The sequence below is a fragment of the Oncorhynchus kisutch genome, unplaced genomic scaffold, assembly GCF_002021735.2.
Source record: "Oncorhynchus kisutch isolate 150728-3 unplaced genomic scaffold, Okis_V2 Okis01b-Okis20b_hom, whole genome shotgun sequence".
Taxonomy (NCBI): Eukaryota; Metazoa; Chordata; class Actinopteri; order Salmoniformes; family Salmonidae; genus Oncorhynchus; species Oncorhynchus kisutch.
Genome location: NW_022261978.1, coordinates 14,595,402 through 14,621,177, shown reverse-complemented (window position 1 = coordinate 14,621,177; position 25,776 = coordinate 14,595,402). Strand labels below are relative to the sequence as shown.

At 43.0% G+C, this 25,776-nt stretch overlaps 1 protein-coding gene across 4 annotated transcripts; it reads left to right on the top strand.

Annotated features, from left to right (window-relative positions):
* The first annotated feature begins 333 nt into the window (after window positions 1–333).
* Window positions 334–25,680, top strand: mief2 (mitochondrial elongation factor 2). 4 transcript variants are annotated; one of them, XM_031811160.1, is made up of 9 exons: window positions 584–744; window positions 3,159–3,431; window positions 5,403–5,563; window positions 6,963–7,128; window positions 8,708–8,814; window positions 12,535–12,711; window positions 16,974–17,137; window positions 20,385–20,537; window positions 23,935–25,680. In XM_031811160.1, exons 3-9 carry the CDS (start codon window positions 5,426–5,428, stop codon window positions 24,419–24,421), a joined length of 1,392 nt encoding a protein of 463 aa, XP_031667020.1. In that variant the 5' UTR covers window positions 584–744; window positions 3,159–3,431; window positions 5,403–5,425; the 3' UTR covers window positions 24,422–25,680. The 4 variants fall into 4 exon arrangements, with proteins under 4 accessions (XP_031667022.1, XP_031667019.1, XP_031667021.1 ...); XM_031811162.1 differs by lacking the exon at window positions 3,159–3,431 and having other exon boundaries at window positions 334–585; XM_031811159.1 differs by lacking the exon at window positions 3,159–3,431 and having other exon boundaries at window positions 565–744.
* The last annotated feature ends 96 nt before the right edge of the window (window positions 25,681–25,776 follow it).

Sequence of the window (25,776 nt, the reverse complement as noted above, 5' to 3'; positions counted from 1 at the left end):
ATAAATAAATACAACTCCCACCTCTTCAGCTGCAAAGACCCCAAACGCCAACGTCAGAACACAACGTCTCCTGCCATTGGTCCGCCTGGTTGTCAATTTTTGGACAATGTAATGGGCGTGTTCCTCTGCCCAGGCGTTTCTTCCGCCTGCCAGATTTTTTACATTTTTTAATTATTTTTTTATTAACAACAAATCAATACATAAAGCACATGAGGGAACACAAGCATACATAGATTACAAACAATGGACAATCGAGCTAGGGGCGGGGCTGGGGGCGGGACTGGGGGCGGGGCTAGGGGGTACAATATCACATTACAACTACACAAGGACCTTAAGGGACATACATACACTTACAGTTCTAACAGCTTTTTTGTCCCGCCTGCCAGATCTTACAACGCCTTGACAGATATTTTACGTGTCATCTAAGAACATTATATATATATTTATTTATTTTGAAATCTAAGAACATTATATATATATATTTATTAAATATGTTTTAATATATTTTACATTTTTTATCTAAGAACATTATATGCCATTCGATGACGTGATGCATGTAACGTCTGCGGGGGGATCCGACCCTAGGTAACGGTAACTATGTATGACGTAGGGTTCTTTTCATGGTGACAGATAATCAAAAGACAAGATATGGTCGACTAGTCGGCTAAATAACGGTGAATTTATATTTTTATTTTAACAAAATGGATTGGAGTTTGAATACAATATAGCAGAAGTTGTAGATTGGTGAGTTGTCCCCGAACAGCTAAGCTAAATGATAACAACAGCTGTAGCTAGCTAACGTAATGTGGCTAACTTAGCTGGCTAACGTAATGTGGCTAACTTAGCCAGCTAACGTAATGTGGCTAACTTAGCCAGCTAACGTAATGTGGCTAACTTAGCCAGCTAACGTAATGTGGCTAACTTAGCTGGCTAACTTAATGTGGCTAACTTAACTAGCTAACGTAATGTGGCTAACTTAACTAGCTAACGTAATGTGGCTAACTTAACTAGCTAACGTAATGTGGCTAACTTAACCTGCTAACGTAATGTGGCTAACTTAACTAGCTACATGGCTAACTAGTTTGTCTTGTTCGGATGCAAAACAACAGTTTTGTCCCGCCCATGTTGATGTGCGGTGAGATCCGGGCCGCTGTCTTTTCACATTAACATTACAGGGTTTTTACGAATAGTTGATTTACTGCTAACCAGCTAACCTAGCTAGTTTCAAAACAAACTGTACGGCGCCCATCCCACCTAACCAGACCAGCTGCAATTATACACTGGGCGAAGGGGAGATAAACAGAGACGGTTCACCTGTATTAGCTTTGTAACTACTATCTCAGGCTGAACATATACTAGCTAGCTATCACACACGTCCTCTTAACCTTGTCAATGGATATGGCTACAGCGAGTTAGATATATTGACCCCGTTATGTTGATGTGTGTTATTGTACTAGAAAAGGGTCAACATTTGGTGAATGAATAGCTCCCTTCTCAGCTGATGCCTGGAATTTGGAATTGGACAACGTGTCTCGGGTTGCACATACTGACACAGGGAGAATAAGTCAATATGGTCCATGGCAGATACATATGTAGAGAGTTTGGACTTTAAGCTTCTGGTCCCTGGTAGTTGGTTGGTGGTTGTTATATCTGAGCAGGTCCAGGAATATACAGTAGCTGGAATATAATGTGACCTGCACAAATGGAGCTCATCTCAGTCTTTAAATAGACTGGTCTGAATCCCAAATGACACCCATTTCCCTATATAGTGCACTACTTTTGGCCAGGGCCCTAGCACCCTTTTCTCTATATAGTGCACTACTTTTGGCCAGGGCCCTAGCACCCTTTTCTCTATATAGTGCACTACTTTTGGCCAGGGCCCATAGCACCCTTTTCCCTATATAGTGCACTACTTTTGGCCAGGGCCCATAACACCCTTTTCCCTATATAGTGCACTACTTTTGGCCAGGGCCCATAGCACCCTTTTCCCTATACAGTGCACTACTTTTGGCCAGGGCCCATAGAGAATAGGGTGCCATTTGGGATGAAGTCTTGGGCTCTGTCCAGTGCCAGGGTAGCCAAGGGGACGTCCTATGATCTGACTCTGCTTTCTGTCAGAGTGATCTGCTGAGACTATTTCTGTCTGCCAGGTGCAGCAGGAGATAAATATGACACCAACAGAAAATGGTCACGTAGAGCTGGGAAAGGAAAGTGTGACACAGGCCTGTCAGTCAACACCAGAGATAGGACTGGTTCAGTCTCTAGGACCTAGACCTGTCACCTCCTATCTCTGGTGTTGACTGATAGGACTGGTTCAGTCTCTAGGACCTAGACCTGTCACCTCCTATCTCTGGTGTTGACTGACAGGACTGGTTCTGTCTCTAGGACCTAGACCTGTCATCTCCCATCTCTGGTGTTGACTGATAGGTCTGGTTCAGTCTCTAGGACCTAGACCTGTCACCTCCTATCTCTGGTGTTGACTGGTTCAGTCTCTAGGACCTAGATCTGTCACCTCCTATCTCTGGTGTTGACTGGTTCAGTCTCTAGGACCTAGACCTGTCACCTCCTATCTCTGGTGTTGACTGATAGGACTGGTTCAGTCTCCGGGACCTAGACCTGTCACCTCATATCTCTGGTGTTGACTGGTTCAGTCTCTAGGACCTAGACCTGTCACCTCCTATCTCTGGTGTTGATTGGTTCAGTCTCTAGGACCTAGACCTGTCACCTCCTATCTCTGGTGTTGACTGGTTCAGTCTCTAGGACCTAGACCTGTCACCTCCTATCTCTGGTGTTGACTGACAGGACTGGTTCAGTCTCTAGGACCTAGACCTGTCACCACCTGTCTCTGGTGTTGACTGATAGGACTGGTTCAGTCTCTAGGACCTAGACCTGTCACCTCCTATCTCTGGTGTTGACTGACAGGACTGGTTCAGTCTCTAGGACCTAGACCTGTCACCTCCTATCTCTGGTGTTGACTGGTTCAGTCTCTAGGACCTAGACCTGTCACCTCCTATCTCTGGTGTTGACTGAAAGGTCTAGGTTCTGGAGACTGAACCAGTCGTATACAGTACCAGTCAAAAGTTTGGACATTGTAGAATAATAATGAAGGCAAAAATCATGGTTTGTGCTTAGTGGGACTATAATTTGTTTTTCAACAGGACAATGACCCAACACACCTCCAGGCTGTATAAGGGCTATTTGACCAAGAAGGAGGGTGATGGAGTGCTGCATCAGATGACCTGGCCTCCACAATCACCCGACCTCAACCCAATTGAGATGGTTTGGGATGAGTTGGACCGCAGGATGAAGGAAAAACAGCCAACAAATTCTCAGCATATGTGGGAACTCCTTCAAGACTGTTGTAAAAGCATTCCCCATTAAGCTGGTTGAGAGAATTCCAAGAGTGTGCAAAGCTCTCATCAAGGCAAAGGGTGGCTACTTTGAAGAATCTAACATACATTTTGATTTGTTTAAAACATTATTTTTTTTACTACATGATTCCATGTGTTTTTTTCATAGTTTTGATGTCTTCACTATTATTCTACAATGTAGAAAATAGTAAAAATAAAGAAAAACCCTTGAATGAGTAGGGTGTCTAAACTTTTGACTGGTACTGTGTATATTTTAAATTCCAGTCCAAACCCGACTGCTCAGAGGCGTCCGCATGGTCCTAAAGCCTCGTTTTGTATCACATTCCAATGATAAACACTCCAAACCCGACTGCTCAGAGGCGTCCGCATGGTCCTAAAGCCTCGTTTTCTATCACATTCCAATGATAAACACTCCAAACCCGACTGCTCAGAGGCGTCCGCATGGTCCTAAAGCCTCGTTTTCTATCACATTCCAATGATAAACACTCCAAACCCGACTGCTCAGAGGCGTCTGCATGGTCCTAAAGCCTCGTTTTGTATCACATTCCAATGATAAACACTCCAAACCCGACTGCTCAGAGGCGTCTGCATGGTCCTAAAGCCTCGTTTTGTATCACATTCCAATGATAAACACTCCAAACCCGACTGCTCAGAGGCGTCCGCATGGTCCTAAAGCCTCGTTTTCTATCACATTCCAATGATAAACACTCCAAACCCGACTGCTCAGAGGCGTCCGCATGGTCCTAAAGCCTCGTTTTCTATCACATTCCAATGATAAACACTCCAAACCCGACTGCTCAGAGGCGTCCGCATGGTCCTAAAGCCTCGTTTTGTATCACATTCCAATGATAAACACTCCAAACCTGACTGCTCAGAGGCGTCTGCATGGTCCTAAAGCCTCGTTTTGTATCACATTCCAATGATAAACACTCCAAACCCGACTGCTCAGAGGCGTCTGCATGGTCCTAAAGCCTCGTTTTGTATCACATTCCAATGATAAACACTCCAAACCCGACTGCTCAGAGGCGTCTGCATGGTCCTAAAGCCTCGTTTTGTATCACATTCCAATGATAAACACTCCAAACCCTACTGCTCAGAGGCGTCTGCATGGTCCTAAAGCCTCGTTTTGTATCACATTCCAATGATAAACACTCCAAACCCGACTGCTCAGAGGCGTCCGCATGGTCCTAAAGCCTCGTTTTGTATCACATTCCAATGATAAACACTCCAAACCCGACTGCTCAGAGGCGTCCGCATGGTCCTAAAGCCTCGTTTTGTATCACATTCCAATGATAAACACTCCAAACCCGACTGCTCAGAGGCGTCCGCATGGTCCTAAAGCCTCGTTTTGTATCACATTCCAATGATAAACACTCCAAACCCGACTGCTCAGAGGCGTCTGCATGGTCCTAAAGCCTCGTTTTGTATCACATTCCAATGATAAACACTCCAAACCCGACTGCTCAGAGGCGTCTGCATGGTCCTAAAGCCTCGTTTTGTATCACATTCCAATGATAAACACTCCAAACCCGACTGCTCAGAGGCGTCTGCATGGTCCTAAAGCCTCGTTTTGTATCACATTCCAATGATAAACACTCCAAACCCGACTGCTCAGAGGCGTCTGCATGGTCCTAAAGCCTCGTTTTGTATCACATTCCAATGATAAACACTCCAAACCCGACTGCTCAGAGGCGTCTGCATGGTCCTAAAGCCTCGTTTTGTATCACATTCCAATGATAAACACTCCAAACCCTACTGCTCAGAGGCGTCTGCATGGTCCTAAAGCCTCGTTTTGTATCACATTCCAATGATAAACACTCCAAACCCGACTGCTCAGAGGCGTCTGCATGGTCCTAAAGCCTCGTTTTGTATCACATTCCAATGATAAAACTGGAGGGGGACAAAAATGGCATTTCAGAAAGTGGGGTGGTGGGGGGGCATGTCCCCAGTGAAAGTTACGCCCCTGCCTATACATATATATCCCTCGACAGAAACAGAAAGTCATCTCTCTCTGTTTCTTGTTTCTATCAGGTGACTCTGCGGGACAGGAAGTGATGGACTTCCGGTGGGGGAGGAGCCGGGGCGAGGAGGGCATCGCCGTGGTGATAAACTTCCTGCTGGCTAATGCCCGATTGGTCCTGGGAGTGGGAGGGGCCGCGGTGCTGGGCATCGCTACGTTGGCTGTCAAGAGGGTGAGAGAGAGAGAGAGAGTGTGACTTTCATCTGACTGAAAAGATCAACTAGCATCATAATTACTCATTACCGTTTTGTAGGTATTTAACTTCTTGCTTCGAGCCATCCCGGATCCGGGATCGTGAATACAGCCTCAATCAAGCTCATTACCATAACGCAACGTTAACTATTCATGAAAATCGCAAAGGAAATGAAATTAATATGCTAGCTCTCAAGCTTAGCCTTTTGTTAACAACACTGTCATCTCAGATTTTCAAAATATGCTTCTCAAGCATTTGTGTAACAGCTAGCGCGGCTAGCTTAGCATTTAGCGTTAGCATCAGCAGACAACATTTTCACAAAAACCAGAAAATCATTCAAATAAAATCATTACCTTTGAAGAACTTCAGATGTTTTCAATGAGGAGACTATCAGTTAGATAGCAAATGCTCCGTTTTTCCTGAAAGATGATTTGTTTAGGAGAAATTGCTCCGTTTGGTGCGTCACGTTTGGCTACCAAAAAAAACGAAAATTCAGTCTTCAAATGCCGAACCTTTTTCCAAATTAACTCCATAATATCGACTGAAACATGGTAAACGTTGTTTAGAATCAATCCTCAAGGTGTTTTTCACATATCTCTTCATGATATATCGTTCGTTGAAAGCCTTCTCTCTCCTCTAAATCACTGGATGACTGCGTGCAGCTTGTAGATTACGCACCGGACAAAGGACACCGGGCGGACCCCTGGAAAATGTAGTCTCTTATGGCCAATCTTCCAATGATATGCCTACAAATACGTCACAATGCTGCAGACACCTTGGAGAAACGATAGGAAGGGCAGGCTCATTCCCGGTGCATTCACAGCCATATAAGGAGACAATAGAAAACAGAGCTTCGAAAATTCTGCCCATTTCCTGGTTGAAGTTTCATCTTGGTTTCGCCTGTAGCATGAGTTCTGTGGCACTCACAGATAATATCTTTGCAGTTTTGGAAACGTCAGAGTGTTTTCTTTCCAAAGCTGCCAATTATATGCATAGTCGAGCATCTTTTCGTGACAAAAGTTTTTTTATCCATAAATTAAAAGAGCGCCCCCTATATCCAAGAAGTTAAGTCAGTCGCAATTTACCCACAATGCATCACAGATTTTATGCGCTCAAACAGGGCCTGTGTGTGTGTGTGAGAGAGCGCATATGTGTGTGTCTGAACGATGGAAGTTCAGGTTTATAATGTGTCTGTAGTTGATACAACGTGCAGGTTTATAATGTGTCTGTAGTTGATACAACGTGCAGGTTTATAATGTGTCTGTAGTTGATAGAACGTGCAGGTTTATAATGTGTCTGTAGTTGATACAACGTGCAGGTTTATAATGTGTCTGTAGTTGATACAACGTGCAGGTTTATAATGTGTGTGTGTCTGTAGTTGATAGAACGCGCGGGCCGAGCAGCGGAGGACGAGAAGGTGGAACAGAAGATGTCAGAGAGCTGGGAGGAGCTTGGCTTAGTCTCCGCCTCCCCCAAGTCCATAAGGAAGGGGCTGGAGAGTGTGGTCATGAAACATGTCGCCAAGGCAACCAAACCACAGAAAGGTACAGGACACTGATCACCACACTACACCACTAATGATCCTGAAAGGTACAGGACACTGATCACCACACTACACTACTACTGATCCAGAAAGGTACAGGACACTGATTACCACACCACTAATGATCCTGAAAGGTACAGGACACTGATTACCACACCACTAATGATCCAGAAAGGTACAGGACACTGATCACCACACCACTACTGATCCAGAAAGGTACAGGACACTGATTACCTCACTACACCACTAATGATCCAGAAAGGTACAGGACACTGATTACCACACCACAAATGATCCAGAAAGGTACAGGACACTGATCACCACACCACTACTGATCCAGAAAGGTACAGGACACTGATCACCACACTACACTACTACTGATCCAGAAAGGTACAGGACACTGATTACCACACCACTAATGATCCAGAAAGGTACAGGACACTGATCACCACACCACTACTGATCCAGAAAGGTACAGGACACTGATTACCACACTACACCACTAATGATCCAGATAGGTACAGGACACTGATTACCACACCACTAATGATCCAGAAAGGTACAGGACACTGATCACCACACCACTACTGATCCAGAAAGGTACATGACACTGATTACCACACTACACCACTAATGATCCAGAAAGGTACAGGACACTGATCACCACACTACACCACTAATGATCCAGAAAGGTACAGGACACTGATTACCACACTACACCACTAATGATCCAGAAAGGTACAGGACACTGATTATCACACCACACCACTCCGCCATTCTCTTTCCTATCTCTTCCTCCTTTCACTCTCTCCTCTCTTTCTCACCCCACCCTCTCTCTCCTCTCTCTTTCTCACCCCACTCTCTCTCTCCTCTCTCCTCTTTCTCACCCCACCCCATCCTCTCTCTCCTCTCTCTTATTTCTCACCCCACCCTCTCTCTCCTCTCTCTTATTTCTCACCCCATCCTCTCTCTCCTCTCTCTTTCTTACCCCACCCTCTCTCTCCTCTCTTTCTCACCCCACCCTCTCTCTCCTCTCTCTCTTTCTCACCCCACCCTCTCTCTCCTCTCTCTCTTTCTCACCCCACCTTCTCTCTCCTCTCTCTTCTTTCTCACCCCACCTTCTCTCTCCTCTCTCACCCCACCCTCTCTCTCCTCTCTCTTCTTTCTCACCCCACCCTCTCTCTTCTTTCTCACCCCACCCTCTCTCTCCTCCCTCTTCTTTCTCACCCCACCCTCTGTCTCCTCTCTCTTCTTTCTCACCCCATCCTCTCCTCTCTTCTTTCTCACCCCATCCTCTGTCTCCTCTCTCTTCTTTCTCACCCCACCCTCTCTCCTCTCTTTCTCACCCCACCCTCTCTCTCCTCTCTCTCTCACCCCACCCTCTCTCTCCTCTCTTCTTTCTCACCCCACCCTCTCTCTCCTCTCTCTCTTTCTCACCCCACCCTCTCTCTCCTCTCTCTCTTTCTCACCCCACCCTCTCTCTTTCTCACCCCACCCTCTCTCTCCTCTCCCTCTTTCTCACCCCACCCTCTCTCTCCTCTCTTCTTTCTCACCCCATCCTCTCTCTCCTCTCTTTCTAGCTGACCTGTGCCAGCCCCAGCAGCAGAAGTCTAGTCTGAATGAGAAGCCTGTCAACGCAGCAGAGCCCCAGAGACCCAAGAGCCTACAGCTGTCTCTCACCCTGCAGGTATGACCCTTGACCTCTAGCCAGGAGTTTACGTTGGTGTTCCTGGCTGACTGCATTGCATCAACATGACTGTGTGTGATCTGATTGTGTGGCCCAATTGGTAGAGCGTGGTACTTGCAACGTCAAGGATCGTGGGTTCGATTCCTGCTAGGGACAACCCTACGAAAACCATTTTCCCACATGTTACATTACAGCCTTATTCTAAAAGTTATTAAATAAAAGATGTTAAGGTATATAAGGTATTTCTGTTTTTTATTTTGAATATATTAGTAAGAATTCCTGAACTGTTTTTCTTTGTCGTTATGGGGTATTGTGTGTAGATTGATGAGGGAAAACAATTGAATTCATTTTAGAGTAAGGCTGTAACGTAACAAAATGTGGAAAAAGTCAAGGGGTCTGAATTCTTTCCGAATGCCGTGTATGTTAAGATGTGGTTAGCTGGTATGTTATGATGTGGTTAGCTGGTATGTTATGATGTGGTTAGCTGGTATGTTATGATGTGGTTAGCTGGTATGTTATGATGTGGTTAGCTGGTATGTTAAGATGTGGTTAGCTGGTATGTTATGATGTGGTTAGCTGGTATGTTATGATGTGGTTAGCTGGTATGTTAAGATGTGGTTAGCTAGTATGTTAGGATGTGGTTAGCTGGTATGTTATGATGTGGTTAGCTGGTATGTTATGATGTGGTTAGCTGGTATGTTATGATGTGGTTAGCTGGTATGTTATGATGTGGTTAGCTGGTATGTTAAGATGTGGTTAGCTGGTATGTTATGATGTGGTTAGCTGGTATGTTATGATGTGGTTAGCTGGTATGTTAAGATGTGGTTAGCTAGTATGTTAGGATGTGGTTAGCTGGTATGTTATGATGTGGTTAGCTGGTATGTTATGATGTGGTTAGCTGGTATGTTATGATGTGGTTAGCTGGTATGTTATGATGTGGTTAGCTGGTATGTTATGCTGTATGTTATGATGTGGTTAGCTGGTATGTTATGATGTGGTTAGCAGGTATGTTATGCTGTATGTTATGATGTGGTTAGCTGGTATGTTATGCTGTATGTTATGATGTGGTTAGCTGGTATGTTATGATGTGGTTAGCTGGTATGTTATGATGTGGTTAGCTGGTATGTTATGCTGTATGTTATGATGTGGTTAGCTGGTATGTTATGATGTGGTTAGCTGGTATGTTATGCTGTATGTTATGATGTGGTTAGCTGGTATGTTATGATGTGGTTAGCTGGTATGTTATGATGTGGTTAGCTGGTAGGTTATGATGTGGTTAGCTGGTAGGTTATGATGTGGTTAGCTGGTATGTTATGATGTGGTTAGCTGGTATGTTATGCTGTATGTTTTGATGTGGTTAGCTGGTAGGTTATGCTGTATGTTATGATGTGGTTAGCTGGTATGTTATGATGTGGTTAGCTGGTATGTTATGCTGTATGTTTTGATGTGGTTAGCTGGTAGGTTATGCTGTATGTTATGATGTGTTTAGCTGGTATGTTATGATGTGGTTAGCTGGTATGTTATGATGTGGTTAGCTGGTATGTTATGATGTGGTTAGTTGATATGTTATGCTGTATGTTATGATGTGGTTAGCTGGTATGTTATGATGTGGTTAGCTGGTATGTTATGATGTGGTTAGCTGGTATGTTATGATGTGGATAGCTGGTAGGTTATGATGTGGTTAGCTGGTATGTTATGATGTGGTTAGCTGGTATGTTATGATGTGGTTAGTTGGTATGTTATGATGTGGTTAGTTGGTATGTTATGTTGTATGTTATGATGTGGTTAGCTGGTATGTTATGATGTGGTTAGCTGGTATGTTATGCTGTATGTTATGATGTGGTTAGCTGGTATGTTATGATGTGGTTAGCTGGTATGTTATGATGTGGTTAGCTGGTATGTTATGATGTGGTTAGCTGGTATGTTATGCTGTATGTTTTGATGTGGTTAGCTGGTAGGTTATGCTGTATGTTATGATGTGGTTAGCTGGTATGTTATGATGTGGTTAGCTGGTATGTTATGCTGTATGTTTTGATGTGGTTAGCTGGTAGGTTATGATGTGTTTAGCTGGTATGTTATGATGTGGTTAGCTGGTATGTTATGATGTGGTTAGCTGGTATGTTATGATGTGGTTAGTTGATATGTTATGCTGTATGTTATTATGTGGTTAGCTGGTATGTTATGATGTGGTTAGCTGGTATGTTATGATGTGGTTAGCTGGTATGTTATGATGTGGATAGCTGGTAGGTTATGATGTGGTTAGCTGGTATGTTATGATGTGGTTAGCTGGTATGTTATGATGTGGTTAGTTGGTATGTTATGTTGTATGTTATGATGTGGTTAGCTGGTATGTTATGATGTGGTTAGCTGGTATGTTATGCTGTATGTTATGATGTGGTTAGCTGGTATGTTATGATGTGGTTAGCTGGTATGTTATGATGTGGTTAGCTGGTATGTTATGCTGTATGTTATGATGTGGTTAGCTGGTATGTTATGATGTGGTTAGTTGGTATGTTATGCTGTATGTTATGATGTGGTTAGCTGGTATGTTATGATGTGGTTAGCTGGTATGTTATGATGTGGTTAGCTGGTATGTTATGCTGTATGTTATGATGTGGTTAGCTGGTATGTTATGCTGTATGTTATGATGTGGTTAGCTGGTATGTTATGCTGTATGTTATGATGTGGTTAGCTGGTATGTTATGATGTGGTTAGCTGGTATGTTATGCTGTGGTTAGCTGGTATGTTATGATGTGGTTAGCTGGTATGTTATGCTGTATGTTATGATGTGGTTAGCTGGTATGTTATGATGTGGTTAGCTGGTATGTTATGATGTGGTTAGCTGGTATGTTATGCTGTATGTTATGATGTGGTTAGCTGGTATGTTATGCTGTATGTTATGATGTGGTTAGCTGGTATGTTATGATGTCGTTAGCTGGTATGTTATGATGTGGTTAGCTGGTATGTTATGATGTGGTTAGCTGGTATGTTATGATGTGGTTTGCTGGTATGTTATGTTGTATGTTATGTGGTTAGCTGGTATGTTATGATGTGGTATGTTAAGTATCTATCCAGATGTTGGTCTGTAGTCTGGTAGGAACATCTCTCCTGTCGGTTTTCATCCACTGGTCCATTCCTAGTAGATCACCAAACATTTAATCCACTGGCCCATCTACAAGGCATTCCTAGTGGATCACCAAACATTTCATCCACTGGGCCATCTTCAAGGCATTCCTAGTGGATCACCAAACATTTCTGGAGAAAACATGAGGCCCTAGGCTCCTATTATTTAATTAGTCTGTTGGCGGCAGGTGCACATGATTCAGCAGCCCTGTTGGCGGCTGGTGCGCTTGATTCAGCAGCCCTGTTGACCAGAGGTCGTCCACAGAGCTGAGAGTCTAGCTCTAGATATCTGACCTCTAACCTCTCTCTCTCTCTCTCTCTCTCTCTCTGTAGGACCGTCTCCAGCAGTATTATTCAACCACAGCAGCTTTAGTCCCAGAGGTCATCCACAGAGCTGAGAGTCTAGCTCTAGATATCTGACCTCTAACCTCTCTCTCTCTCTCTCTCTCTCTCTCTCTCTCTCTGTAGGACCGTCTCCAGCAGTATTATTCAACCACAGCAGCTTTAGTCCCAGAGGTCATCCACAGAGCTGAGAGTCTAGCTCTAGATATCTGACCTCTAACCTCTCTCTCTCTCTCTCTCTCTCTCTCTCTGTAGGACCGTCTCCAGCAGTATTATTCAACCAGAGCAGCTTTAGTCCCAGAGGTCGTCCACAGAGCTGAGAGTCTAGCTCTAGATATCTGTATAGAGGTACAAGGATTCCTGCACAGCACAAACCCTGACATGCCTCTGGGAGAGATGTCACTGGGAGGGTCCCTACTCGACGACCTACAGGTACCAGGCACTGAATCACACGCACTGAATCACACGCACTGAATCACACGCACTGAATCACACGCACTGAATCACACGCACTGAATCACACGTACCGAATCACACGCACCGAATCACACGCACCGAATCACACGCACCGAATCACACGCACCGAATCACACGCACCGAATCACACGCACTGAATCACACGCACCGAATCACACGCACCGAATCACACGCACAGAATCACACACACACACACACACAATAATTGTTCATGTTGAATGGACTAAGTAAGTCTTTCTGAATAAGAGTGTCTTTCTAAATGGCCGACATCTGGGTTGAACGATTCAGTGAATTCACAACGAAATGTGCAATATCAATATCACAGGAGATCTACAGTATCAATATCACAGGATATCTACAGTATCAATATTACAGGAGATCTACAGTATCAATATTACAGGAGATCTGCAGTATCAATATTACAGGAGATCTACAGTATCAATATTACAGGAGATCTACAGTATCAATATTACAGGAGATCTACAGTATCAATATTACAGGAGATCTACAGTATCAATATTACAGGAGATCTACAGTATCAATATTACAGGAGATCTGCAGTATCAATATTACAGGAGATCTACAGTATCAATATTACAGGAGATCTACAGTATCAATATTACAGGAGATCTACAGTATCAATATTACAGGAGATCTACAGTATCAATATTACAGGAGATCTACAGTATTGACATTACAGGAGATCTACAGTATATCACAATATCAATATTACAGGAGATCTACAGTATCAGTATTACAGGAGATCTACAGTATCGATATTACAGGAGATCTACTGTATCAATATTACAGGAGATCTACAGTATCTATTACAGGAGATCTACAGTATCAATATTACAGGAGATCTACAGTGTCAATATTACAGGAGATCTACAGTGTCAATATTACAGGAGATCTACAGTATCAATATTACAGGAGATCTACAGTATCAATATTACAAGAGATCTACAGTATCAATATTACAGGAGATCTACAGTATCAATATTACATGATATCTACAGTATCAATATTACAGGAGATCTACAGTATTGACATTACAGGAGATCTACAGTATCAATATTACAGGAGATCTACAATATCGATATTACAGGAGATCTACAGTATCAATATTACAGGAGATCTACAGTATCAATATTACAGGAGATCTACAGTATCAATATTACAGGAGATCTACAGTATCAATATTACAGGAGATCTACAGTATCAATATCACAGGAGATCTACAGTATCAATATCACAGGAGATCTACAGTATCAATATTACAGGAGATCTGCAGTATCAATATTACAGGAGATCTACAGTATCAATATTACAGGAGATCTACAGTATCAATATTACAGGAGATCTACAGTATCAATATTACAGGAGATCTACAGTATCAATATTACAGGAGATCTACAGTATCAATATTACAGGAGATCTGCAGTATCAATATTACAGGAGATCTACAGTATCAATATTACAGGAGATCTACAGTATCAATATTACAGGAGATCTACAGTATCAATATTACAGGAGATCTACAGTATCAATATTACAGGAGATCTACAGTATCAATATTACAGGAGATCTGCAGTATCAATATTACAGGAGATCTACAGTATCAATATTACAGGAGATCTACAGTATCAATATTACAGGAGATCTACAGTATCAATATTACAGGAGATCTACAGTATTGACATTACAGGAGATCTACAGTATATCACAATATCAATATTACAGGAGATCTACAGTATCAGTATTACAGGAGATCTACAGTATCGATATTACAGGAGATCTACTGTATCAATATTACAGGAGATCTACAGTATCTATTACAGGAGATCTACAGTATCAATATTACAGGAGATCTACAGTGTCAATATTACAGGAGATCTACAGTGTCAATATTACAGGAGATCTACAGTATCAATATTACAGGAGATCTACAGTATCAATATTACAAGAGATCTACAGTATCAATATTACAGGAGATCTACAGTATCAATATTACATGATATCTACAGTATCAATATTACAGGAGATCTACAGTATTGACATTACAGGAGATCTACAGTATCAATATTACAGGAGATCTACAATATCGATATTACAGGAGATCTACAGTATCAATATTACAGGAGATCTACAGTATCAATATTACAGGAGATCTACAGTATCAATATTACAGGAGATCTACAGTATCAATATTACAGGAGATCTACAGTATCAATATCACAGGAGATCTACAGTATCAATATTACAGGAGATCTACAGTATCAATATTACTACATTACTACTACTATTATTACAGGAGTAATGTAATATTTTGCCTCTTGTTGGTGGTGATGAAGCTGGTCATATTGTCTGTCTAGGTGGTGATGAAGCTGGTCATATTGTCTGTCTAGGTGGTGATGAAGCTGTTCATATTGTCTGTCTAGGTGGTGATGAAGCTGGTCATATTGTCTGTCTAGGTGGTGATGAAGCTGGTCATATTGTCTGTCTAGGTGGTGATGAAGCTGGTCATATTGTCTGTCTAGGTGGTGATGAAGCTGGTCATATTGTCTGTCTAGGTGGTGATGAAGCTGGTCATATTGTCTGTCATGGTGGTGATAAAGCTTGTCGTATTGTCTGTCTAGGTGGTGATGAAGCTGGTCATATTGTCTGTCTAGGTGGTGATGAAGCTGGTCGTGTTGTGTCTGTCTAGGTGGTGATGAAGCTGGTCATGTTGTCTGTCATGGTGGTGATGAAGCTAATCATGTTGTGTCTGTCTAGGTGGTCATGAAGCTAGTTGTTCTGGTGGTGATGAAGCTGGTCGTGTTGTCTGTCTAGGTGGTGATGAAGCTGCTCGTGTTGTGTCTGTCTAGGTGGTGATGAAGCTGGTCGTGTTGTCTGTCTAGGTGGTGATGAAGCTGGTCGTGTTGTGTCTGTCTAGGTGGTGATGAAGCTAGTCATGTTGTCTGTCATGGTGGTGATAAAGCTAATCATGTTGTGTCTGTCTAGGTGGTCATGAAGCTAGTTGTTCTGGTGGTGATGAAGCTGGTCGTGTTGTGTCTGTCTAGGTGGTCATGAAGCTAGTTGTTCTGGTGGTGATGAAGCTGGTCATGTTGTCTGTCATGGTGGTGATGAAGCTGTCTAGGTGGTCATGAAGCTAGTTGTTCTGGTGGTGATGAAGCTGGTCGTGTTGTGTCTGTCTAGGTGGTCATGAAGCTAGTTGTTCTGGTGGTGATGAAGCTGGTCATGTTGTCTGTCTAGGTGGTGATAAAGCTAGTCATGTTGTGTCTGTCTAGGTGGTGATGAAGCTAGTAGTTCTGGTGGTGATGAAGCTGGTCATATTGTCTGTCTAGGTGGTGATGAAGCTGGTCATATTGTCTGTCTAGGTGGTGATGAAGCTGGTCATATTGTCTGTCTAGGTGGTGATGAAGCTGGTCGTGTTGTGTCTGTCTAGGTGGTGATGAAGCTGGTCGTGTTGTGTCTGTCTAGGTGGTGATGAAGCTGGTTGTGTCTGTCTAGGTGGTGATGAAGCTGGTCATGTTGTCTGTCTAGGTGGTGATGAAGCTGGTCATGTGTCTGTCTAGGTGGTGTTGAAGCTGGTCATATTGTGTCTGTCTAGGTGGTGATAAAGCTAGTCCTGTTGTCTGTCTAGGTGGTGATGAAGCTGGTCATGTTGTCTGTCTAGGTGGTGATGAAGCTAGTAGTTCTGGTGGTGATGAACTGGTCATGTTGTCTGTCTAGGTGGTGATGAAGCTGGTCATGTGTCTGTCTAGGTGGTGTTGAAGCTAGTTGTTCTGGTGGTGATGAAGCTGGTCATGTGTCTGTCTAGGTGGTGATAAAGCTAGTCATGTTGTCTGTCTAGGTGGTGATGAAGCTAGTCATGTTGTCTGTCTAGGTGGTGATGAAGCTAGTTGTCATGGTGGTGATGAAGCTGGTCATGTGTCTGTCTAGGTGGTGATGAAGCTAGTTGTCATGGTGGTGATGAAGCTGGTCATGTGTCTGTCTAGGTGGTGATGAAGCTAGTTGTTCTGGTGGTGATGAAGCTGGTCATGTTGTCTGTCTAGGTGGTGATAAAGCTAGTCATGTTGTGTCTGTCTAGGTGGTGATGAAGCTAGTCCTGTTGTCTGTCTAGGTGGTGATAAAGCTAGTCATGTTGTGTCTGTCTAGGTGGTGATGAAGCTAGTTGTTCTGGTGGTGATGAAGCTGGTCATGTGTCTGTCTAGGTGGTGAGAGCGGACCATGCGTGCCTGCTGGTTCCCCTCCAGCTAGAACCCAGTCTGTGGAGACTGATCCCTGGGGAGGAGACTCTCCTAACACACCCTCTACACTGGATGGTCCGGCGGGTCAACCTGGAGTACTTCCCTAGAGGACGCAGCTACTGGGACCGGTACACCCTTTACATACTGTCTAGGGGGATTTAAATATGTCTGCCTGGTCATTATCCATACTGTCTAGGGGTATTTAAACCTGTTCTGCCTGATCATTATCCATACTGTCTAGGGGTATTTAAATCTGTCCTGCCTGATCATTATCCATACTGTCTAGGGGTATTTAAATCTGTTCTGTTCTACCTGATCATTATCCATACTGTCTAGGGGTATTTAAATCTGTTCTCCCTGATCATTATCCATACTGTCTAGGGGTATTTAAACCTGTTCTGCCTGATCATTATCCATACTGTCTAGGGGTATTTAAACCTGTTCTGCCTGATCATTATCCATACTGTCTAGGGGTATTTAAACCTGTTCTGCCTGATCATTATCCATACTGTCTAGGGGTATTTAAACCTGTTCTGCCTGATCATTATCCATACTGTCTAGGGGTATTTAAATCTGTCCTGCCTGATCATTATCCATACTGTCTAGGGGTATTTAAATCTGTCCTGCCTGATCATTATCCATACTGTCTAGGGGTATTTAAACCTGTTCTGTTCTCCCTGATCATTATCCATACTGTCTAGGGGTATTTAAATCTGTTCTGCCTGATCATTATCCATACTGTCTAGGGGTATTTAAATCTGTCCTGCCTGATCATTATCCACACTGTCTAGGGGTATTTAAACCTGTTCTGCCTGGTCATTATCCACACTGTCTAGGGGTATTTAAACCTGTTCTGCCTGGTCATTATCCACACTGTCTAGGGGTATTTAAACCTGTCCTGCCTGGTCATTATCCATACTGTCTAGACCAGGGGTATTTAAATCTGTTCTGCCTGGTCATTATCCATACTGTCTAGGGGTATTTAAATCTGTTCTGCCTGATCATTATCCATACTGTCTAGGGGTATTTAAACCTGTTCTGCCTGATCATTATCCATACTGTCTAGGGGTATTTAAACCTGTTCTGTTCTGCCTGATCATTATCCATACTGTCTAGGGGTATTTAAACCTGTTCTACCTGATCATTACCCATACTGTCTAGGGGTATTTAAACCTGTTCTGCCTGATCATTATCCATACTGTCTAGGGGTATTTAAACCTGTTCTGTTCTACCTGATCATTATCCATACTGTCTAGGGGTATTTAAACCTGTTCTGCCTGATCATTATCCATACTGTCTAGGGGTATTTAAATCTGTTCTGCCTGATCATTATCCATACTGTCTAGGGGTATTTAAACCTGTTCTACCTGATCATTATCCATACTGTCTAGGGATATTTAAATCTGTTCTACCTGATCATTATCCATACTGTCTAGGGGTATTTAAATCTGTTCTGCCTGATCATTATCCATACTGTCTAGGGGTATTTAAATCTGTTCTGCCTGATCATTATCCATACTGTCTAGGGGTATTTAAACCTGTTCTGCCTGATCATTATCCATACTGTCTAGGGGTATTTAAATCTGTTCTGTTCTCCCTGATCATTATCCATACTGTCTAGGGGTATTTAAATCTGTTCTGCCTGATCATTATCCATACTGTCTAGGGGTATTTAAACCTGTTCTGCCTGATCATTATCCATACTGTCTAGGGGTATTTAAATCTGTTCTGCCTGATCATTATCCATACTGTCTAGGGGTATTTAAATCTGTTCTGCCTGATCATTATCCATACTGTCTAGGGGTATTTAAACCTGTTCTGCCTGATCATTATCCATACTGTCTAGGGGTATTTAAATCTGTTCTGTTCTCCCTGATCATTATCCATACTGTCTAGGGGTATTTAAATCTGTTCTGCCTGATCATTACCCATACTGTCTAGGGGTATTTAAACCTGTTCTGCCTGATCATTATCCATACTGTCTAGGGGTATTTAAATCTGTTCTGTTCTACCTGATCATTATCCATACTGTCTAGGGGTATTTAAACCTGTTCTGCCTGATCATTATCCATACTGTCTAGGGGTATTTAAACCTGTTCTGCCTGATCATTATCCATACTGTCTAGGGGTATTTAAACCTGTTCTGCCTGATCATTATCCATACTGTCTAGGGGTATTTAAATCTGTTCTGTTCTGCCTGATCATTATCCATACTGTCTAGGGGTATTTAAATCTGTTCTGCCTGATCATTATCCATACTGTCTAGGGGTATTTAAATCTGTTCTGCCTGATCATTATCCATACTGTCTAGGGGTATTTAAACCTGTTCTGCCTGATCATTATCCATACTGTCTAGGGGTATTTAAATCTGTTCTGTTCTACCTGATCATTATCCATACTGTCTAGGGGTATTTAAACCTGTTCTGCCTGATCATTATCCATACTGTCTAGGGGTATTTAAATCTGTTCTCCCTGATCATTATCCATACTGTCTAGGGGTATTTAAACCTGTTCTGCCTGATCATTATCCATACTGTCTAGGGGTATTTAAACCTGTTCTGCCTGATCATTATCCATACTGTCTAGGGGTATTTAAATCTGTTCTGCCTGATCATTATCCATACTGTCTAGGGGTATTTAAATCTGTCCTGCCTGATCATTATCCATACTGTCTAGGGGTATTTAAATCTGTTCTGCCTGATCATTATCCATACTGTCTAGGGGTATTTAAACCTGTTCTGCCTGATCATTATCCATACTGTCTAGGGGTATTTAAACCTGTTCTGCCTGATCATTATCCATACTGTCTAGGGGTATTTAAACCTGTTCTGCCTGATCATTATCCATACTGTCTAGGGGTATTTAAATCTGTTCTACCTGATCATTACCCATACTGTCTAGGGGTATTTAAACCTGTTCTGCCTGATCATTATCCATACTGTCTAGGGGTATTTAAATCTGTTCTGTTCTCCCTGATCATTATCCATACTGTCTAGGGGTATTTAAATCTGTTCTGTTCTCCCTGATCATTATCCATACTGTCTAGGGGTATTTAAACCTGTTCTGCCTGATCATTATCCATACTGTCTAGGGGTATTTAAACCTGTTCTGCCTGATCATTATCCATACTGTCTAGGGGTATTTAAATCTGTTCTCCCTGATCATTATCCATACTGTCTAGGGGGATTTAAATCTGTTCTGCCTGATCATTATCCATACTGTCTAGACCTCGTGTCCCTGGGAACGATGGGGGAAAAAAGCAGTGGAACTGGCTTGGAGGTCCAGATTTAAATTTTGAGGGATCTCTAGATTTCTGGCCCAGCTATTAATTGTCTGTCTCTTCTCCTCTCCTCTGTCTCTCCTTTCCTCTCCTAGGTTCCTAGTAGGAGGGTATCTGTCCTGCCGGGCGCTGGTGAGCATGCTCAGTAAGGCTGTGATGGAAACCATGAACTGGCCGTCTCTCTCCTCCACTCTGGACTGTCTGGTCAGGCCTGTCCTCGGGGGAGATGAACTGAAACTAGAGATACGGTATCTCACACACACACACACACACACGCACACAGATATATATTTTAGTCAGCAGACGATCTTATCCAGAGAGACTAACAGTCAGTCAGAGATATCTAGGTGGGACAGGCCACATATCTCATAGTCACATGTTTCCTCATTAAACAAGTTATCAGCAGTCAGTAGCAGTTTTACTGTGAACACTGAGGCTGTACCCACTAAGTTACAGTTTTACTGTGAACACTGAGGCTGTACCCACTAAGTTACAGTTTTACTGTGAACACTGAGGCTGTACCCACTAAGTTACAGTTTTACTGTGAACACTGAGGCTGTACCTGCTTTCAGTTACAGTTTTACTGTGAACACTGAGGCTGTACCCACTAAGTTACAGTTTTACTGTGAACACTGAGGCTGTACCCACTAAGTTACAGTTTTACTGTGAACACTGAGGCTGTACCCACTAAGTTACAGTTTTACTGTGAACACTGAGGCTGTACCCACTAAGTTACAGTTTTACTGTGAACACTGAGGCTGTACCTGCTTTCAGTTACAGTTTTACTGTGAACACTGAGGCTGTACCTGCTTTCAGTTACAGTTTTACTGTGAACACTGAGGCTGTACCTGCTTTCAGTTACAGTTTTACTGTGAACACTGAGGCTGTACCCACTAAGTTACAGTTTTACTGTGAACACTGAGGCTGTACCCACTAAGTTACAGTTTTACTGTGAACACTGAGGCTGTACAGTTTTACTGTGAACACTGAGGCTGTACCCACTAAGTTACAGTTTTACTGTGAACACTGAGGCTGTACCCACTAAGTTACAGTTTTACTGTGAACACTGAGGCTGTACCCACTAAGTTACAGTTTTACTGTGAACACTGAGGCTGTACCCACTAAGTTACAGTTTTACTGTGAACACTGAGGCTGTACCCACTAAGTTACAGTTTTACTGTGAACACTGAGGCTGTACCCACTAAGTTACAGTTTTACTGTGAACACTGAGGCTGTACCCACTAAGTTACAGTTTTACTGTGAACACTGAGGCTGTACCCACTAAGTTACAGTTTTACTGTGAACACTGAGGCTGTACCTGCTTTCAGTTACAGTTTTAAGTGGACAAGTAGGCTACTGTGGTTATTTGATCATAATCTAGGCCTACTAGAGTAGCCTACCATGAAAAAAACATGCATCCCATAATATTTTAACACGGAAATAGCTGTTGCATTATTCAGCCTACAGTAGCAGCCAATGTGTTCAATGTAGATCTACATTCCATGAGACTTATGAAGAAAAACATACAGGGCTTCACATGAACCTGTTTATCCACTTGTCCTTCAGACAAGGAGGGGACTGAACATGTTGTTCGATGTGAGAACCACTTTACCATAGGGTTAAAGGTCAGGGTTAATGTGTATCTCTGTCTCTCTCCAGACCTGAGGGTTAAAGGTCAGGGTTAATGTGTATCTCTGTCTCTCTCCAGACCTGAGGGTTAAAGGTCAGGGTTAATGTGTATCTCTGTCTCTCTCCAGACCTGAGGGTTAAAGGTCAGGGTTAATGTGTATCTCTGTCTCTCTCCAGACCTGAGGGTTAAAGGTCAGGGTTAATGTGTATCTCTGTCTCTCTCCAGACCTGAGGGTTAAAGGTCAGGGTTAATGTGTATCTCTGTCTCTCTCCAGACCTGAGGGTTAAAGGTCAGGGTTAATGTGTATCTCTGTCTCTCTCCAGACCTGAGGGTTAAAGGTCAGGGTTAATGTGTATCTCTGTCTCTCTCCAGACCTGAGGGTTAAAGGTCAGGGTTAATGTGTATCTCTGTCTCTCTCCAGACCTGAGGGTTAAAGGTCAGGGTTAATGTGTATCTCTGTCTCTCTCCAGACCTGAGGGTTAAAGGTCAGGGTTAATGTGTATCTCTGTCTCTCTCCAGACCTGAGGGTTAAAGGTCAGGGTTAATGTGTATCTCTGTCTCTCTCCAGACCTGAGGGTTAAAGGTCAGGGTTAATGTGTATCTCTGTCTCTCTCCAGACCTGAGGGTTAAAGGTCAGGGTTAATGTGTATCTCTGTCTCTCTCCAGACCTGAGGGTTAAAGGTCAGGGTTAATGTGTATCTCTGTCTCTCTCCAGACCTGAGGGTTAAAGGTCAGGGTTAATGTGTATCTCTGTCTCTCTCCAGACCTGAGGGTTAAAGGTCAGGGTTAATGTGTATCTCTGTCTCTCTCCAGACCTGAGGGTTAAAGGTCAGGGTTAATGTGTATCTCTGTCTCTCTCCAGACCTGAGGGTTAAAGGTCAGGGTTAATGTGTATCTCTGTCTCTCTCCAGTCCTGAGCATGGTAACCCCCTGTTCATCTCCATGATCCCTCACCAGACAGGGTTAATACATGACTGATATGTCACTGTGTTAGTTAGGGGTTAAAGGTCAAGGTTAATATATAACTGATATGTCACTGTGTTAGTTAGGGGTTAAAGGTCAGGGTTAATATATAACTAATATGTCACTGTGTTAGTTAGGGGTTAAAGGTCAGGGTTAATATATAACTGATATGTCACTGTTAGTCAGGGGTTAAAGGTCAGGGTTAATATATGACTGATATGTCACTGTGTTAGTTAGGGGTTAAAGGTCAGGGTTAATATATAACTGATATGTCACTGTTAGTTAGGGGTTAAAGGTCAGGGTTAATATATAACTGATATGTCACTGTTAGTCAGGGGTTAAAGGTCAGGGTTAATATATGACTGATATGTCACTGTGTTAGTTAGGGGTTAAAGGTCAGGGTTAATATATAACTGATATGTCACTGTTAGTCAGGGGTTAAAGGTCAGGGTTAATATATAACTGATATGTCACTGTGTTAGTTAGGGGTTAAAAGTCAGGGTTAATATATAACTGACGTATCACTGTGTTAGTCAGGGGTTAAAGGTCAGGGTTAATATATGACTGATATGTCACTGTGTTAGTTAGGGTCAGGGGTTAAAAGTCAGGGTTAATATATAACTGATATGTCACTGTGTTAGTTAGGGGTTAAAGGTCAGGGTTAATATATAACTGATATGTCACTGTGTTAGTTAGGGGTTAAAGGTCAGGGTTAATATATAACTGACGTATCACTGTGTTAGTTAGGGGTTAAAGGTCAGGGTTAATATATGACTGATATGTCACTGTGTTAGTTAGGGGTTAAAGGTCAGGGTTAATATATAACTGATATGTCACTGTGTTAGTTAGGGGTTAAAGGTCAGGGTTAATATATAACTGATATGTCACTGTGTTAGTTAGGGGTTAAAGGTCAGGGTTAATATATAACTGATATGTCACTGTGTTAGTTAGGGGTTAAAGGTCAGGGTTAATATATAACTGATATGTCACTGTTAGTTAGGGGTTAAAGGTCAGGGTTAATACATGACTGATATGTCTCTCTGTGTGTCCAGACCAGAGCGAGGTGATACTCTCTTCATCTCCGTAGTGCCGGTGCTGAGGGAGGCAGACGTGGTCCTGACTGCCCAGGTAGAGTTAACCCAGCCCTGGGATAGTGCCTGGCACCTCTCCCTCTACCCCTGGGAGACCCAGCGCCTGACCCAGCTTGACTCCGCTGACCAGGGGGTCCGACGCGCCCTCCTCAAAACCCTCAAAGCCGTCTGTCGACACTGTCCCGCCCTGCGACCCCTCACCGCCGCACCGCTGGCCAACCTCATCCTCCACCTCAGCGACACGGACGTGGATTGGTCGGAGGGTTGTCTGAGTGGGCGGTTCCAGCAGTGTGTGTGGGAGCTGATAGGCTATCTGGAGCAGGGGGTGTTACCTAGCTACTTCAAGCCCAGTGTTAATATGTTGAACGGAGTGACGGAGGAAGAGGTCGATGAGATGGGCTTTATGTTGTACTGCGCCGTCTCTGAACCAGACATTCTGCTGATATAGATATATATATATATATATACTCTAACCTGGTGTATATATCAGAGAGGAAGAAGACATGTATTAGATATAAGAGACACGAGACACCACCCTGACGTCTATAGATCAGTTGTGCCATATTACCGCTCCACTGAGACGTGGACGGGAGATTGTTGTTCAGGCAGTCGTGCATCTCCTTCACATACACCTGTGGGGGCTGACTGACTAAACAGAGATAATTTATATATTGTGTATGAGTACTATGGTGCGGATGAGTTGATGGGGGGCTCTGACTGAGCAGCACAGAGACTCTGGTGACATGATGATGATGGACTGTGCCTTAGGGGAAGTAGATGAGGGAAGGAAGAAATGAAAAAGAAGACTAGGGCTGCGTTTTACAGACACCCAATTCTGATCATTTGGGGGCAGAATCAGGTTACCTGTGTTAAACGCAGCCTTTAGTGACGGAGACTTGTTTTTCTCCTGCTGCGGACTATGTATCTAGATCTAGTACATCTCTGGCCAAAAGGCTGTTTCAGTAAAGTAGTTGACTACTTTAAAATGGTGGAAGCGCTCAATGGACTATATATCTAGATCTAGTACATCTCTGGCCAAAAGGCTGTTTCAGAATGGCCTGCGCCATTGAGGCTACAACCCATAGGAATCCCCCACCCTAGTTGACTACTTTAAAATGGTGGAGCCCTCAATGGACTATATATCTAGATCTACTACAGCTCTGTCCAAAAGGCTGTTTCAGAATGGCCTGCGCCATTGAGGCTACAACCCATAGGAATCCCCCACCCTAGTTTACTACTTTAAAATGGTGGAAGCCCTCAATGGACTATATATCTAGATCTACTACAGCTCTGTCCAAAAGGCTGTTTCAGAATGGCCTGCGCCATTGAGGCTACAACCCATAGGAATCCCCCACCCTAGTTGACTACTTTAAAATGGTGGAAGCCCTCAATGAGTGCTACCCATTCTAAAACTGCATTTTTTGGGGGGGGGGGGGGTCATTGAAAGGCCTGGATCATTCTCTATGGGCCGACTGGACGACACAAGATAACAAAGTTAGCACCAGTTACCACAGCCACAAAGTGATAATTATGTCTAAAATCCCTCCGCCAATTTCTCTTCTTAAAATCCGATTTTTAAACCTGTTTAATGACGTCATTATATGCACCTTCTACTGAATGAAGTGCTCACCTTTTCTTTTCATCATGTTGTCTGTGTTTTGCGTTTGCTGAAGAGTGACTTAAATAAATGTTTTCTGCTGAACTACTGATGATAATATCCTCATTATTTACATGTTTAGGTGATATAATTGTGTCAAGTTAAATCCAACATTGTGGACATTTTTTTTTTTAAGAAGAACGCTT

What these genes read in the sequence shown, in the direction of transcription:
- mief2 (XM_031811162.1), top strand. Translation starts at nt 5,426, where the DNA reads ATGGACTTCCGGTGGGGGAGGAGCCGGGGCGAGGAGGGCATCGCCGTG. An exon ending in AGCTGTCTCTCACCCTGCAG is followed by an intron (nt 8,815 to 12,534) that starts GTATGACCCTTG and finishes CTCTCTCTGTAG; the next exon opens with GACCGTCTCCAGCAGTATTA. An exon ending in GAACTGAAACTAGAGATACG is followed by an intron (nt 20,538 to 23,934) that starts GTATCTCACACA and finishes CTGTGTGTCCAG; the next exon opens with ACCAGAGCGAGGTGATACTC.